Source organism: Poecilia mexicana, unplaced genomic scaffold (assembly GCF_051168715.1).
Source record: "Poecilia mexicana isolate PSO_F unplaced genomic scaffold, ASM5116871v1 scaffold_14, whole genome shotgun sequence".
Classification (NCBI taxonomy): domain Eukaryota; kingdom Metazoa; phylum Chordata; class Actinopteri; order Cyprinodontiformes; family Poeciliidae; genus Poecilia; species Poecilia mexicana.
This window is the reverse complement of record NW_028263383.1, coordinates 6,496,674-6,514,573: the sequence shown is the minus strand read 5'-3', so window position 1 is coordinate 6,514,573 and position 17,900 is coordinate 6,496,674. Positions and strand designations below refer to the sequence as shown.

General features: G+C 37.7%; 2 protein-coding genes across 3 annotated transcripts in view; one reads left to right on the top strand and one right to left on the bottom strand.

Annotated features, from left to right (window-relative positions):
* Positions 1-4,602: 4,602 nt before the first annotated feature.
* On the bottom strand, positions 4,603-13,872 carry LOC106915944 (lysosomal proton-coupled steroid conjugate and bile acid symporter SLC46A3). The gene is made up of 6 exons (XM_014983909.2): positions 13,768-13,872; positions 12,259-12,478; positions 10,058-10,940; positions 8,757-8,840; positions 8,368-8,524; positions 4,603-6,253 (listed from the first exon to the last, which is right to left on the bottom strand). The coding sequence occupies exons 2-6, from the start codon at positions 12,451-12,453 to the stop codon at positions 6,118-6,120; spliced, it is 1,455 nt and encodes a 484-aa protein (XP_014839395.2). The 5' UTR covers positions 12,454-12,478; positions 13,768-13,872; the 3' UTR covers positions 4,603-6,117.
* A 196-nt stretch (positions 13,873-14,068) lies between these two features.
* synj1 (synaptojanin 1) overlaps positions 14,069-17,900 on the top strand; it is a 33,290-nt gene continuing 29,458 nt past the window's right edge. The window contains exons 1-5 of one of the 2 annotated variants that reach the window (XM_088012699.1): positions 14,069-14,236; positions 16,198-16,357; positions 16,544-16,630; positions 16,912-17,179; positions 17,330-17,555. In XM_088012699.1, the coding sequence (XP_087868825.1) occupies positions 16,234-16,357; positions 16,544-16,630; positions 16,912-17,179; positions 17,330-17,555 (705 nt within the window). In that variant the 5' untranslated portion in view covers positions 14,069-14,236; positions 16,198-16,233. The remainder of the gene's footprint in view (positions 14,237-16,197; positions 16,358-16,543; positions 16,631-16,911; positions 17,180-17,329; positions 17,556-17,900) is intronic. The other variant, XM_088012700.1, reaches the window with a different exon arrangement.

Sequence of the window (17,900 nt, the reverse complement as noted above, 5' to 3'; positions counted from 1 at the left end):
AAATCCTGCACAAATAATCCTCATGTATCACACTCTTCTCCTTTCCAATCTTCTGTGATTATCAGGCTCTGATGTCTCCCCCTGTCAGGAGCAGCAGGTTGATTAAACCAGTGTGCTGAAGCAGAACCAGGCTGCGTATTGATTGGCACAGTGACCTTTTATCTGCCACAGTTCCACACATGTGGGGGGTTGCCTGTCTTGAAAGGCTTGGGCTCAGCAGCAGGAGACATTGCTAAAGACAGGAGTGCCGCTGTGCACAAATGACATTCATAGCTTTCAGACACTGTAGTCTCAGCATTGTGAGCCACCCCCTTCAGTGTCGCTCCTCTGACCATTGCTAAGATGATAATCAATATAAATTGCTTTCTTTGAGGTAGCACCAACTCTTCTCTTGAAAACAAATGCATTTGTGCTTGTTGATAAAAATACATATCTTATTTTTATCGTATATCGGCAATACAAGAATATTGCATTGCCTTCTTTAACCAAGTAGAGCAGATTCACATATTGTATAGTATTGGATCTAAACATGTGAGTCTTGAGAGGGACAATCATTTAAGGGCATAGTCAGAAGTAAGTAACACAGATTCCAAAAAAGCATGATAAAGGACAAAAAAGATCTTTCAGTATGAATAAATAAAAAATTCAATCAATGCTGTTAGCACTGTTTCCTCACAGCAAGAAGTCAAGCTCAAATATCAGCTAGGGGCCTTTCACCCTGTGTGTGCGCAAGTTTTCTTTCAGTCCAAGAACATAACATTTAAGATAATTAGTCTCTCAGAAAATTACCCTTATAAATGAAATGAGTGTGTTTGTCCTGCGTGAATTGGCAATCTGTCCAAGTTTAACCCCATCGTTCACTTAATGCTTTCTGGAGATGTGGACAATGGATGGAGAAGGAAAATGTTGCTGCCAATAATCTCTGTTTCCCCTGTAAATAATCCTTGGATTATGTGTAAATAGCTGTCTTATAGAAACACGACAATAGTTAAAGGTTCATAAAGTAGTGCTTGTAGATAAAAATATTTTTGAGATGAGAAATTTTGAGACAATAAAACATGTGCTTCAGTCTGTGGCCATCTTGGACTCCTGGCCCATCCCTGCAGCTAAACTTTTGGATTTTGAAATATTTTTACTGAGATGACAAGTAATTGAAAAGTGAAAAGAGACAATGAGGATCTGCAGTTTGTGTGTCAGTATTGGAGGTTGAAGATCTACATTTGAAATGTTCGAAGAAGACAGTCAATCCTTCTCCAGTGGAGACGAGAAAAGAAAATGAGGAGCATGTGAAGTAGATAGCTATAAGTACCGGTGGGGGAATAAAGAAACAGACATTATTGGCAGTAAAGACAGGGGAAAGACATCTGTAGAAGGAGTGGCAACCACATGAAGCCATGGGATCCAGATGGGAAAGGAAAGGGGTAGGCAAATAGGATTATCTCAATAATATAAATCGATAAATCAGAGAAGACAAAAAGCCATGCAATGCGGCTTATGGGAAAGATGAAAACCAAACGCAAAAAAATGTGAGGACTGTTTAGCTCACAAAACTTGACATCGATCCATTTAAAGACAAACATGAGTTGGTTGTAAAACTAAACCATTCAAACAGGCACGGAAACACACAGTGAGCAAAGGTTGATCAGGGCAATTAGTTTATTATGTCTATTGCCTATACCAGGCCTGTTAGCATGAGAAGACTAATACAACAGCATTATCTGTTAAAACAAAAAAAAAAAAAAAAAAAAAGGAGGGAGAGACAGAGAAAATGGCTGCCCTCCAACTACTGGTTTTTGTCCCTGGCCTTCTCTCTATTCTGGGACTGTCTATGTGGCACAAAGCTGCACTTGTGGCATTGTTTTCACCTGATTCAAACCTCATGTTGAGCCTTTCACTAGCTACATAGTTTATGTGCCTGTTTTAATTTTCATTCTTTTTAGATTCTCCAGTCCCACATTTGATCCTCAGTATAAATTAATGGAGGGAGATTGTTTAAAAGAATAGACTTTGGATTTTAAATCTCAGGTGAAAGAGATTGAAAATCCCAAGAAATCCTGGAGAAACTAACTTAATGCCTTTTGATGATGGCATTACGTTAATTAGGAGCAGCTTCCTGGCGTAACGACACCTCCATTCACGTCAAGGTAACATAACGTGAAGCAAACAATTAAGAGCAATTGTTTGCTCTTAATTTTGGGGAAAAGAAATCTGAATTTACGAAGCATGTGAGGTTTTGATCATATGTCCAGCAATACCTAATCTGCGCCAGCAGGTGAAGACAACGTCAGCAATAACCACGTCAAGATTACAGTGAAGAAAAGGATAACTAAAGAAGTGCCAGGTCAAAGATTATCATTAAAAAAATTGTAGCTCATGCTTACCCTTTCCTTGTCATTAAGTTTTTGACTTCCATTCAATGTTTATTTCACACCAAGTAAGGACAGATGTGGAATAACTCATATAAAATACTTCTTTAAGGTTGTGGTTTCTAGCACAAAAAGTCAAATATAATGTTTATATTTATAGTAAAACAAGGTTTAAAAAATCTCCACTTAAAAAGGGATTTACATTTTTTTTTCCACTTTTTCAAAATCAATGTTTGGATATTGCAGCTGTCTGCTCCCAAAGAGCTCCAAGTAAATACTCAAAGGTTACTTGGTGTACCGTCATCAACATAGGTTCTTATTAAAGTCAACAATGGTCTATTTGGTTTAAATTTGCTATACAATAGATTGTATTCTTCAACTCACCATCAAACCAGATATAAAAGCTGTTCCATTCTAAACTTCACTTCAGTCACATCAGCCACTTAAATTTGGTGAAATGTACTAACGAATTATCTTCGCATGTAGAGAATCGAGATAAAGAGAGGGGTCTGTTAGCCACTCTCTGGATTAACATCACAGAAAGGGCCAATGGTGATGTGATGTGGTGTGGTGCAGATGATTGCAGTGCTGATTCAGCTGTGTTTGGAAACCAGAAACCAAAAAGACCCTCAATCCCCCAGCCTCCTCTTAAAACCATATTCCGTCAACTCTCTCTTTAATCCCCGTCGACCCCTTTGCACGCCACACTGACACAAGCCACCCTGACTGTCTCCGCCAGAGATCCCTGCCCCTGGGAAAACCCATGAAAACGATCATCACCACTCGCCACACCTCTATCTCTGATTCAAGTCGAGACCATATGTTCGGTGCCTCAGTAGGTCCCGTTGTCAACCTCAAGTGGTGAACTTCATTCAAACTCTGTGTTAACTTCTAATCACAATCTAGATGCAAATCTCAAAACCTGAGAATGGAAATCAAATAACTCCACATTACAATCAGACATCATTAAGCTTTCCATGACTGGAGCTAGAGCCAAGATATCCAACAGGAAATTGCATTCAATTTCAGGGGGATGTTTCACTTTTACAGTATTCACAGGACTGGCAGATTTTTTTTTCTCCCTTTGTGGCACATGTTTTCAGACTGATCTGGCTGTCCCACCTTTTAACAACTCTAAGTAGAGTTAGATGTGGTTTGCTATTCATACGTACAACTGTATTAAAAACTGTTAACAGGTCCAGTTTAAAGCCAAGCTAAGTATTATTCCTGTGATGCATCATGTGTGGCTAAAACCTGATTTTATGTGGCATCTCCAGTGCCGACTAATGTGAAGGAGCTGTATTGCATTCAGGCCACATCATTCATCTTTTGTGGTTACACACCATTGGTTTCCACAATAACCAACTCAAGCAGAAAACAAGTAGCTATCCAGCCTTATGGCTTGAATACAACATTTCTTTTGCTCGTTTATCATCCATACAACACACATACTTTAATACTTACATTGTGTCATGGAAGAAAAGCCTCACAAGCGTTGAAGGCCATGATAACATGTGACAAAGAGATTTTTCAAATGAGAAGCACTTTCACCAACCAAGCTAGTATTGCTATATGGGTGGACAAAGACTGACACCTAGTGGCTCATATAAAAACTCACCCAGAAAAAGTGAACTGAGAATGAAAAGAACAAACAAGGTGAGCAAACAAAAATGCAAAGTTGCATTTTAACAACTTTGCATTTGTTAAAATGCAATGGCTTTATAATCTCATGTGCAGTGTTGGGTATAGCATTTTTTATAAGTTTTTCTTTCAAGCAACTTTTTTGTAAACTTTCAAGAAAGTTGCCCATTGCCAGCATCTTGTAAGCGTTCAAGCAAGCTTGTAAGAAAACCTTCTTTAAAGCTCTTTTAAACAGCACTCTGTTGTTGAATAGACTCAACTTCAAAATGTGTCTGGCAACAGCTAAGATCCTACCAAAAAGAGAAAAACAGACAAACACAACATTGAAAAAAATAGTTTAGCTCTGATTGGTTCTTCTGGACATTTTGAAAGAGACATACAACTTTTTTTGTATGCTCATTTTATTAAGACACCTTAACTAATTTAAAGTGCATTTCGATACAAAAAGAAAATCAATTTTATCAATGAAACTTTGATCCACACAAAGCTGCATAAGAATGTCTACCTTTTGGTAATATTTAAAATCAAAGGTTCAGTCCTGTGGCATTGATTCTCTTCTTCTTGTGAACCTGGATTTGTCTCTGTAAGCTTAACCTTATTTCTACAGATTTTATTCCATGTTGAAAAGATTACAAAGCACACAATACTAATCTATCTCATACCTGAACTGACCTACATTTTAGCTCCCTAGAAACAGTTTTCCATTTCAAGTCACTGTCTCCCAGGGGGAAAAAAAAAAAAAAAGACATTTTGCTAGTTCCTATTGTCAATCAGTTGATCTTAATTAATGGTGTTCTTTATCACTGCTAATTGAGATTTAAAATGCTCAGCTAATGAGCAAGTTGTCTTTAGAAAAACATAAAAAGCATTCTCTGCCTCATTAAATTTTCACTTCCCAGTACATACTAGTCTATCAACACAAATACATGTTAAAAATTTGAGGGTTTGTTTCCCTTTTAATTCCTCTTCCCTAGCATCACTTTTTAAATATTACTTACTTTGACATTTTTCATAATTTTACACATAGCAAAACAACAAAAAGATAAAGTAACATAAAGTAACAAATTGTGCAAATACTTTTGAAAAGAAACATACTTCCACATGTTTCAGAAAGGGTGACAGAAGCTGAAGGGTATCGGTTCGAACCTCACTCTATTACTCACTTTGTCCTGGGGCAAGACACTTCTCCTGCCTTGCCTATTTGTGGTAGTCAGAGATGGTGGTGCAGATTCATCAGTCGGATTGTAGCTTGTAATAAAAAAGCGCTTTGGAGTCCACTGGACTGGACTACATAAAGTGCTACACAAGTACAGTCCATTTACACAATATTAAATAAAAAAAAAAAAACAGCAAAAATCAGTTCAACTACACCGTCTGGCCCTTTTCTGGTTTAAATAAAACAATGAGTCACACAATTTTAACCCAAGACTGTCAGATTAATACATTCTGAAACAAAGGATTTTTACATTAGTTAACAGGGAAGATTTTTGGCAAGATTGTTTTTTTGTGTCCCGAGTACCGTATTTTCCGGATTGTAGAGCGCACCTCACTATAAGCCGTACCCACAAAGTTTGTTTAAAAAAAACAATAAAAAAAACAAACTGGAAACATACTTGTATAAGCCGCACCGGGCTATAAGCTGCATGGTTCAAAGCGTGGGAAAAATACGTTATTTGTAAAAAGTCAACGAATGTAATCAAATCAGTTACTTTAAACTGCATGAAAATTAGGCAGCTTTAGAACTTTGGTGAAAATTGTCCAAAAAATAGTTAACAGTTAAAAGGTGGAATTATTAGACAATTAATTACACTGTATATGAATTAATCAAAAGTTTTAAAAACATTCATACATCCCAAATGACGCAGCGCACATACGTTCCCCTGAAAAAGCTCACTTTCTCCTTCTTAAGCATATTTTTGTCATTAAATGACATTTCTAATTCAATGGGATTTACCATGAAAAATAAAACTGATGCTGAGCAACAAAGTTGCTGCAAAAAAGAAGAAGCACTGCTTCAAAACACTGGAAAATGAAACTTTCCAGTGGTATCAACCCAGAAAACTGAAGTGACTGACATACTTAAAAGATAAATACGTTAACAATGTACAGCTCAGGTGTTAACAGAAGAAGAGCTTAGAAGAGGACTGGTGTCGTCGTCCTTCTCAGGCTGGCCGTCCTCCTCAGAGGTTCCATCTTCTGACTTTATGGGTTCAGTGGAAACATCCACTCCGATGAAAGCCACCGCACTAAAATGTTCAGAAACAGGAACACATGTGGACAGGAAATAGACATTACCAATTCCAGCTAAAACAGGAGACAAGCTTATCTGTTGTGTCATGGATTTCCATTAATCATGTTTTGGGAGTTTACAGACACATTGTCAATAAGTTAATTTTTAAACTAAAATGATTTTCAATTTCATTAAAGAGTTCACAACCTGTGTGCACTTGTAGTTGGCGAGCAACAACAAAATATCTGGGTAGGGCTTTGTTTTTTTTAAAACAGATGACTGTGCAAAGAAAGAAGCACAGCATGTGATAGACATGTAGGCAGTAAGGGGGGTTATGTTTCACGCTACAGCTCCCACATTGACTAAGCAGTATCACTTTGTCTTCTCAGTTTAACAACAGTCAGCAAAATATCCTTTAGTTCAACAGGACAGGGAGCTTCAGTGTCCATGGCACAGCCTACGGCACTTTGAAAAGTATTTTATACTCCTTTGATTCTGTCTGAAAGACATACACAAAAAAGTGGGTGGTTGTGAAGATGATACAGCTTTTCCCAATTCTTTTTACCAATAAAAATCTGAACACTGTGGTATACATTCAGGCTCCCTGAGTCGGAAGAATAATTGATAGCGATTCAAAGTGCAACCTTTCTTACACCCAGAGAAAAAAACATTTTTACCTATTCCTCAATAAAAAAAATACCTGAAGATCCATCTGACTGGATGTAGAGAACCTGCAAACATATTTTCAAGTATTGCTAAAGATTTTCAATTGGATTTTGGCCTGGACTTTTAACTGGGCTATTTTAACACATGACTATGCTTTGATCAAAGCATGGTGCTGGAAGGAGACAGGTTTCAGCCAGTCTCATGTAATCTGTGACTGGATTTTTCTGTGATTGTCCAATATTTATCTCTATCCATCTTCCCATCAACTCTGACCAGCTTCCCTGGATCTGCTGAAGAACAGGATCCCCACAGCATGATGCTGGCAGCAACATTTTTCACATGGGATGGAAGGATCAAGGTAATGTGCAATGTTAATTCTCCACCATAGAGTTCTGTATAAAGGCTTAATGTTGGTCTCATTTCCTCCTTTTTCCACATTTCTGGTGCTTCCCCACATGACTTGTAGTAAACCTTAAAAGGAACATTTTATGGGTTTCATTGAAGAATTACTTTCTTTTTCCCCACTTTGAATTGAAAGATTTGTTAAATGCCTTAGTAATACTTCTCACACCTGAGCAGTAGTATGACTTCACACCTTAGAAAGCTACGCAAGTTGTCGGATAAGGTTTTTAATTCTTATGACAATGGTTAGAAAGTTATACTTTAAATAAGGAACTGTGCCTTCCTACTTTTTAATTTTGAACATTTCTGTTTTCTACAGAAATGACATGTATTTGGCAATTATGACCCAGCAGAAAAGTGTTTTTGTAATCCAAATCCTTCCTCAGACTCCAGCAGCCAATAACAAGTTGGAGCTAAAACTCTTACACAACATTGCTGAGATCATGCATTTTAATGTTGCTGTTGGATGCATCTTTGAGTATAACTTTATTCCTTTCAAATACCAATCTGTGTTTGAACAAATCAGCCAGCGAAGAGACAACTTCTTTCACCAGGATGCGTCTCTGATGAAAACATTGTATAGGAGGGTGGTATGAAGTGAGCCATTGCAAGAAAAGAGCCACAAGGAGCCCTGTGTGTTGGGGACACAGAATATGTGTGGAACACACTTCAAAAAGTAACATTTTGTCCTGCATGAAAATCTGTATTTGTAAACAAAAACTAATACTCCTCATCACCAAGCTCATACCATCCCTGTGGTGAAACTAGGGGATGGCGACTTCATAATGTGGTGATGTCTTTTCATCAGCAACTTAATACTTTAAATCATGTCCTCAAAGAGTTAGGAACAATTTTGCATAGGATTGTGTTTGTATAAACTTGTCAACTAACAATTTTTGCTCTTCTTTTAGATTTATTTCACTGGAAGTTTGATTTTATTTGTGTCTATTTTATGAATTTCTTTTCATTTAGGAAACAAAAAGTCGCTACATGTAAGAGTCAAACGAAAGCCTGATATGACAGTTTAGTCTTATGGTGTGAACACTAGGAAAATCAACTTACGCAATCGCAGATAAAGGAATGACACAGAGTCCTGCAGCTAAGAGGAAGGCTAAACCAGGGTACCACCCCACCGTGGCAGCATAGATACTGTTGAAGACCGCAGATCCAACGTTGTTAAATAAACTCTCCAGAAAGGAAAGATAAGCAAAAAGGGCTCCTGGAGAAAAAAAAAAAAAAAAAAAAAAGAGGAATTCAGTTAACCATAACAGTGACAACTAAAGTCAATGTTATGATCCTTCAAGTCCTTTCACTTCTAGGATAAACAGAAACTTTAAGTGCTTTGTTTTCCAAGTGTACGCTGAAACGTTAAGGACAGGACACACACCAGTGGACTATGACTCTTTAAACACAGACATGCATCCATGGTGTGTGTCCAAAAGCACACTTGCCTTGCTCAGACTTGGAGACGATCTTTGACATTACCGAGCGGAGAACAGGGAAAGGCATTATGGACAGCAGCATGGGGATCCTTACTGCAATAAAAAGAAATCAAACAAGAAAATTAAATAAGAAATTTTATGAAAGCTTTTGTGCAACTGCAAACACACACAATCACTGACGGAAATTAATGTTTCAGAGCTATAACGAGTTTCAGCGTTCATGTCTTTCATAATAACCCCCCTGGCAGTACTATATCTAAACCAAACAAAGCAGAGATAAGAAAATAAGCAAAGCAGAGATGAGATGTCATGATTACAAACACAGTCAAGCTTACAATTCAGTCATCTAATAAAAGACCCTGCAAGCTCAGTAGCTTCTGAACACCTTACAGGCCAATAAACTTAGCTGTCAATCTGTAACCAGAGAGAATAGTCTGTAGTGATTTTGGTAAGAATTTTTATTTTTTAAGTGCTGTTTTTATCTTGTTCAGTAATTAAAAGCTATTTTAGATAAATTGGTCATAAAATGAAACAGAAAACATAAATTACAAGGCCTGAAATGTGACAAGTATGGTTGCTGGATTTGCTCTCTGCGTTCATACAGTGAACAGAAAAATATACATATATATGTATATATATGTATATATATATACATATACATTTTAATGAATTCAAACATTATCAAAAAGTTTATTTCTGCAGCTTAATTAAAAAGTTTAATTCATATAATATTTACATTCCTCAGACAGAGACTCATATTTCAAGTGTTTATATCTGTCAATTTCAAGAATTAAGGCTTTCAGATAATGAATTCAGTTTCTTAGAATATTAGATTAGAATAATTCAAATCTATAATGGAAATAATTTATAGGACAAGGGATATTTACTTGTATCCACATAAATAAATATATCCATCCATCTTTACCCATTTATCCTTGTAAGGTCACTGGGGTATATAGTGAATTGTCATTTACTTGTGAATCATTTTCTTCCACATGCTTGGATTTTGTCGTTTACTGTCTGATTTTGTTAAGTGTCTGACTTTCTGGTGGACAAATGTCAACTCAGTCGTCTTCTTCACAATAGTGTCATCTATACTGTAAAATGTTTGTACCAGAAAAACAACATCAACATATCATTATGTGTGTAATGAATCTATGTAATATAAATGTTCCACTTATTGAAATAAATTACACTTTTTTTTAATTACTTTTACTTTTCAAATTCTTGGGGTTGCATTTTTGTCTAGTTCAAGTAATGACTGTGCAAAGTTTAATAACTTTAATTATGACTCGGCAGCTTAAACTCACCTAAAAACATCAGAACTGTGGTCTTTGCAAACGCCATCATGATCAGTCCTGACAGCACAGACAGGATCCCCAACGCAACGATCAGCAGCTGCGGGACTCCACAGTATGTGAACGCAGACACTCCCAGGAAACTGGTCAGGAACACCGTGGTGGACAGTGCTGAGCCATAGCCAATCAGAATCTCAGTCCAGCACAGTGGCTCGTTTAGCTCGTATAGCGTCACCAAGGAGATGCCTCCAATGTAGGTGAAGGTGAAGCTGGTGAAGATGATTATCAGGAGGACTAAAACTATTTTACACTTGTAGCTTGCTCTTGCAAAGATCTGGCAGAGCCCAAAAATCAACTGTCTCAACCCAGGGCGCTGGGGAGACCCGTCTATATCACTGCCATCAGCGGGAGTCTTTCTTACCGTCTCCTCCAGGATAAAAACTGCATAGACTAGGATCAAACACTGGCACAGGGCTGAAGTTAAGAAAGGCCAGTTAAAGCCTGCAGCTCTCAGGAAGTAACCTGTAGATATTGCGGCCACTCCAGACAACAGTCCAATCATCATATCCACTCCAGCCATTCGCAGCGTCTTCTGCCGGTCGTCTTGGCACAAGTCCGCTATGTAGGCAAAGCAGCCTCCCAGGAAAGTGCTGATACCCCCAAACAGAGAGCTAAGGAAGGAAGAGCCGATGAGAAGGTAGATGTTGAGCTCAAAGAAGGACACAGTCAGAAAGGTGCTGGTATAAATCAGCGTGCCGATCAGAGGCATAATGATGGTGATCTTGCGTCCGCCCCGGTCGCTGTAGGCCACCAGCACAAGAGTAACGATCAAAGATGGGATTGTGGAGAGGAGCTCCGAGTAAAGGGAGAAAAGAGACGCCTGCTTCTGCACCTCCTGGAAAAGCAGACACAGGGAATTTAGGTTAGAATAAAATCAATTACTGCTTAGATGCATACACTGAATGTTCTAGTGTCGCGTCATCACCGCAATTATCCCAGCAGACTTTCATTGGTCCTTCAAAACAACAATTTTGCTGTTTCTTGTTATTGTTTTATTTTAAGTAAAGAACTTGTTTCCTTTACCCTAACTGAAAGTACTCCAGAAATTGATTGATTGACACAGGTTTACAGCAATATTTACAAATAATTAGAGGGTCTATCTGCTCTTGTAGAGAGTCTACAGTCACCTTCATAGTAGACATGCTGCATACTGACAAAACTGTTAGGGAGTCTGAAATCTTTCTGAAACCTGTAAAACTTGTTATTAAGATGGCAGAGATTGTGAGAACAAGTGAGGTTTTTCTCGAGAAAAAGCAAGAGGAACAAAGCTCTACTGCTACGCAGGTGCCATTGTGGCAGCTGTGTCTTCAGATAAAAACAGATTATTCTTGTGTGAGTGCGTTTCACTTCCTACTTTCATTTTCACATTTTTTGATAGCATGACATTACTAGTCCATGACTGCATGTTTCTTTTAATCTGCTTAAAATCAAATTATGTTGGTGCGTTGAACACTGCAAGCTGCTATTGGATCGGAAATGATTTGAGATTATGTTGTTAGTTCAGGGTGTTGAAGTCAAGTTCAGAAGTGTTGAGTCACATGTCTGCTTTGAATATCAATTAAATGTATCCACCAAATTAGCATTCTAAAGTATTTTGCAACAAAAATGCTACTGTAATGAATAAACAATGTTGCTCAGGTGCAACAACAATATACCCCTTTAACTTTGAAATATTAAAGCTGCATAATTATAAATTATGCAACTTCTCAAACCAATTAATTGCGGGGTATGAAATTAAAAGGGGTATACAAATGCTCACCACATTATCAGATTTTCATCTGTGGGAAAAATTGAAAAAACAAAAACGAACAAAAAAAGAAAACCTGGCCAAAACTTTGTGTGAAATGTGAACATTTTCCAGGGATGAAAATATTTCAGCAAAGTTCATATGCATTGGTCATTAAGAGTTGACCAGTTTTTACGGATTAATAAACAGCATAACAACCAGCTAGAATTACAGAATAATATTGATTTTTCATGATATAGTTTTTTTTTTCATGAAATGTTAAAAGACATCAGTACAGAGAGCTAGAGGGAATCACATTTGGGACTGATATTTATTTACATAAAACAACAGAACATTATCAAAATTTAAATTAGATAACCAACAAACATATCCTCTCCTTCCTTACATCCTTCCATTATGAACGAACCTTATGGAAGTCAGTCTGGTTGCTGCTGCTGTTACTTGGAGCACATCTGGAGGTGTTGTCTGAGACGGGATAGGGAGTGTTGGTCAGCTGCTGCCAGAGCCTCCTGTACACATACTGCTGGACCAGCGGGTAGATGAGAAAACTGCTAAAAGCATACAGAGCCACCACTGGCTCCACCAGGTAAAGGCGCTTCATGTTGAGGAGGTATAAATTAAAGTTTCTGAAAAAAGCAGGACAAGAACATGAGATATTTAGAGATGCATACACATAAACCGGGAGCCGAGACTGGTCTTTAAAAGTACTATTCATTTGTTTTCACGAGCATATTCACTCACAATAAAAAGACAGCATGCAAACTAACCAGCATAATTTAATCTTCAAGTGTATTTGTGTCAAGGACATCACAAGAGGCATATGAAATTGAAATTACATGATTTAGAACTGAATTTTTTTTACATGGGGAGGTAACAGAAAAATCTGAATTTCTTCATTTTATATGCGTTTTCAAATATGTTTAGGGTTTCTTTTCAATTCTTTTTAATTCTTAAGTTACATGTCCTTAATTTTCCATAAATCTATGTTGTCTTGAACAGATGTTCAAGAACACATCTTTTCAAGAAAATAGATGTTTTTTTTTTCCTTTCTTTTGCTATAAATATGTAGTTTTTCTTTGTGGAAAAAGTACAAAAAATAAAAACATTAACCAAAGTGAAGAAAAACATATAATTCTTGAACAGCTCTTGTTTTTCTGGCTACAGGTGGGAGATTTTTTTTTTCTTACTGCTTTCAGGTTTTGATTAGAACCTGAAAGGAGAAATTGTGACTGTGGGTCATTTTTCTTTGCTTTCTTTGAATGCTTCCAAATTTCCCTAAATTCTATGGGTTCCATAATTTGATTAAAAAAAACAATTAATTTACAAAATTTAACAATGTCAAAATAACGCTAATGCTTTATGCCCTTTGTGATTTCACCAAAAACATGGAAGACTTGTTTTTGTAGATTTTATCTCAATTACATAACAACTAAAATGCAAAACACATCTAAAAAATTACCCTCATATCTTCTGTAGGTGAAAAACTGCAGAGAGCTTGATTGATTCTACATAAAAGTCTGGTGATAGCTTTAAAACATAAAACTGATCCATAGCTAGTCATCAAATAGCAAACTAATTTTCTCACTGATGCATTGGGTGATAGAAAAACCGCAATTTGTTGCTTTAAAACTGCAAATCAACAAAACACATTCACACAGCTTATACATGATAGCATAATATTTACATTTGTCTGCTCGTATTACTATCGTTATGCTAAGAGAAATGTTATGATCAAACTTTGTCTGCCAGTTAGGAAGATAACACATAATTTAATAACCATAAGAGAGTTTACTTAATGGGAAACATTAGCAGATGCTGTGGGGTGAACGGGGTTAGTTCGATAACACACGTTTAGACGACATGGCAAAGCCTTATTGTATAGTATTCATATTAATCATAATATCATAATACCTACCTTCTTAAATAGCCAATTCAGTCATGTTATTGCTTCCAAACACTGTTGTGTTTACGAATAGGCTGGAGGTCTTGTTATATATGCCAGCGCGCAGGGTTATGAAAGCCTGCTGTCCCGCCTCTGGTCTAATCTGATTGGTAGAAAAAACTGCAAATCTTCTCTAATTGGATGTGAGTAACTGTCTATTATGTTTAAAGGCGGACGAGTTCATATTTCTAGTTTCTTTCTGCGTATTAATTGTAGTTTACATGTGTGCCTGTACAGTTGTTATCAGTAACGTTTACTAGCTTTTAAAGGCAAGTACTTTAAGTTTTATTGCAATTAAGGCACTTCCGTCATATATGGTTTTAGAAGTATTACGGTAACGTGAGGCAGGGCGTGCTTTACTTTACGTCCGAATGTACCACTCCGCCAACACACCGGGAAGGATTTTGTTGTGACAGCGGTACAGCGACCCGGTGGGGAGACGGTAAGACGGGGTTTATAGTACATTTATTCTGTATATTTTAATTAAGCCAGATAGTTGCTACATAAAACCAACATTTAGAAATACATGAAAGCGTGTGTGTTTTACATGAGCGGGACTAGATAAGAAATGCGATAGTAGCTGGTAGTTAATCATCCCAGGACGCGCAGGTAGTGCCACCATCAAAATAATGAAACCTAGCGAATCATAGCCGTCTCTGTGATTTAATCTGGCTAAGTTGGCTAACGTTGCCAGCTAGCGTTAGGCGTGCGAAGGACAGCAAATACTTTCTTCACATACGAGTAATTCACCTGCTTCGTTTGATGGCTTTGCATTGCATAAAAATGTAGCATTGTGTGCTAGCTGGTAGGTTAGCGGTTGCTTCGTATGCTGCTGCTGCGTTTTGAAGTCGTGACTATCAGTCAGGGAAGATGATCTGCCACTTCCCCGGCCTTTAACTTTCACCATGTCCCTCTATCACTGCTACCCTGCAGCGAGTCTGTTAAAATAAATATTACTTTGTCATCTCTGTCGGGCAGTGTCCTCACTGATCCCCCCTATACGGATGACTTTGCAGCCTAACTTTCCTTCTTGTTCCTGTAATTGTTTGGCAAGTTTCCCTTATTTGCAGTTTAAGGGAAACGTTTCGAAATAGAATAAACTGTCACTGTTTTATTGTTTATACAGTCTTCTTAGATTTTGAGACACAAATGGTGGACTTATCGATCCTTTCTGTAGCAAGCTGCAAACAACTAGAAGTTGGTATTAAAATGTAGGTTTACCCAAAACTTTCTGCTGTCTTTGGTACAATGGATAAGCAAGATAATGGTATTATGCAAAGCATGCTGTGTTGTGTTTTGGTTTTCTTCTGTTCAGGCTTGCCATACTCTTGAGATGGAAGACTGCTGCTCTACTCACCCATGTGCAGTGGCCTTCATTGTCTCAATCTTTAAAAGATTTATTGTCCTATTCAGAATCAGAGTAAAAAAACTGATAAGATCGGAGGTCCATTTGCTAAGATATTATTCAAATCTCCGACTTTATGTTGTGCAGGCGGCATTATGGTCTTATCGGTTTCAAATGAGTTTGGCTATCTGATGTCCTTTAGCCTTGGATCACAGTGCCATGGTCCAGCTGAGCAGCGATTGGCACAACCTGGAACAAATCCACCAATTTTCTTAAATGTAAATGTTAAACTGTATCAAACAATTGATCATACACACAGACTTTCTCAGTGTTGTTCCTGACCTTGTCTGTTCCTTTATGACAGTAGTCTATCTACGTTCTGATGGCTGCTTCCTGCAGAATAACACACCCTGTCACACAGCTTAAATTAAATCAAATAGCTCAAATCAGCTGGTTCTCTGAACATGACAATCCTTCACATATGCTAGATCTCAATCCAGTGGACCAACTTTAGGAAACATTTGTAATGGAGGAACTGCATCACAGATGTGCAGCTGAAACATCTGCTGCATTCTGCGGTGCTATCATGCCAAAATGACCCAAAATCTCCACTTGTCTCTGACATCTTGCTGAATTAAGGCAGTTTTGAACCTCAAAGTGTGTCCAACTTGCTACTAGATAGGTATGGCAGTGGGTATATTTATGTGTTTAGAGATGCACCGTTCAACTGAATTGACATCAAAATCAACCACTTAAAGACAGAAAAATTTGGGGTTTTTTTCTTTTGATTAAATGCATCAAAAGTAAGTGCTTCCCATCCTCTTCAGTTTGTAAGTAAATTAATTAACGATTAACCTTTTCTAAATTAGTGAGAATTTTAAGAAAGGTTAGGTACATATGCTTAGATGTATAAATAAGGATTTAAAAAAAAAATTAAGTATTTTCTGTTTTACCGTAAATAAAGATCCTACTGTTCAAGTTATTCAACAAAAATCTTAAAGTAAATGTATTTTTATGTCTCGTAATCACTGATTCTTATTTCTTTCCTTTGTTTACAGGTAATAACATAGGATTTTTTTCATCTTGGATCAGCTATGGCCTTCAGCAAAGGATACCGTATTTACCACAAGCTGGATCCACCACCTTACAGTGTCATAGTGGAAACGAGGGCGAGGGAAGAATGCCTCATGTTTGAATCAGGAGCTGTTGCCGTTTTGTGTAAGCCATCTGTTTTTTAATTGAGATATGATTGACACTATCTTTAGACTGCACTTTCAAGCAGTGGCATTTCAATGGAAGTATGACACAAGCGATTCATCCTAGAACATCTGTCAACTACTTACAAATGATATATTTGAACAGGCTCTAATAATGTTTTCTTCTTACCCGTTTTGTCTCTTTTAGCGGCGGCGGAAAAGGATGCCATTAAAAGTACTTATACCAGGATCTTTGATGCGTATGGAATCCTTGGTGTTCTCCGGCTAAACCTGGGTAGGAAAACAGAAAATGATTGTTCCCTAAATGGTTCCAGGCAGCCATGATGCTTCTCCTCTGGTTTGTGGCACGGTTGCTCCTTAGTCATAAGCTGCTTTCTTCCATCCTTCATATGACCTTGAAGGGTGTTGTTATAACAACAAGGAACCAGCGTGAAAGATTAAAGCTCAGTCTTCTTGATGGCTGAGATTAGACTGGCTGCTGAATTCCTGTTATGCAGTAATGGCATCAAAGTTCAGTTAACCATTTCTTGTACTTTTGATCCCTCAATTTTGCAGGGGACTCCATGCTGCACAGTCTCGTGGTTGTGACAGGATGCAGCTCTGTGGGGAAGGTGCAGGATTCAGAGGTCTTCAGGGTCACGCAGACAGACTTTATATCTCTGAAGAACGATCCAGGTGATGAGGACCGGATTTCCGAGGTGCGCAAGGTCCTAAACTCAGGACACTTCTACTTTGCCTGGTCTGCTACTGGAATCAGCATGGATCTAAGTCTCAATGCGCATCGCAGGATCCTAGAAGACACTACAGACAACCGCTTCTTTTGGTAGAGATGTCAACATTTCTCTGTTTAAAGCTTATAGAATAGCCTTTAGGCGTGCATTTGTTTTATTTTATTTTTTATTTTTTTTCAAAGATTGTGATCTGTTTTTGCTTCTTTTTATTTAGTCATCTTTCCCTCTTTGCAACCAAACAGGAACCAGTCTCTGCACTTGCACCTCAAACACTATGGAGTAAACTGTGATGACTGGCTGCTGAGGCTGATGTGTGGCGGCGTAGAGATCAGGACCATCTATGCCGGCCACAAACAGGCCAAGGCTTGCATCTTCTCTCGCCTCAGCTCGGAGCGAGCCGGCACGAGATTTAATGTGCGAGGAACCAACGATGACGGACAGGTGGCCAACTTTGTGGAGACTGAACAGGTTAGTCACGGCTTCAGTCGACAAGTTCCTTCTTTTCTTAAGTTATCACACAGATGGAAGGCAAAACGTTTAACAAGTTCAGTATGATTTAAATCTATTTTTGTCAGCAGTTTTACTTTGTATGAATGAAGCCCCTAGTAATGCAGTCTGCCCACAGCTCTTACTGAGTCAGTCATTAAATATTATTGATAACATTAAATTTAAATTAAATTCAGGTATTTTATTTTGCAAATAAATAAATAACTCAGCTTATCGATTGTCTTCCAATTTATGTTGCTATTCATTCCAGTTTCAGAATATTTTTAAAATGTATATTTAATCGTTTTGTAAGTGGTTTTAATTGTG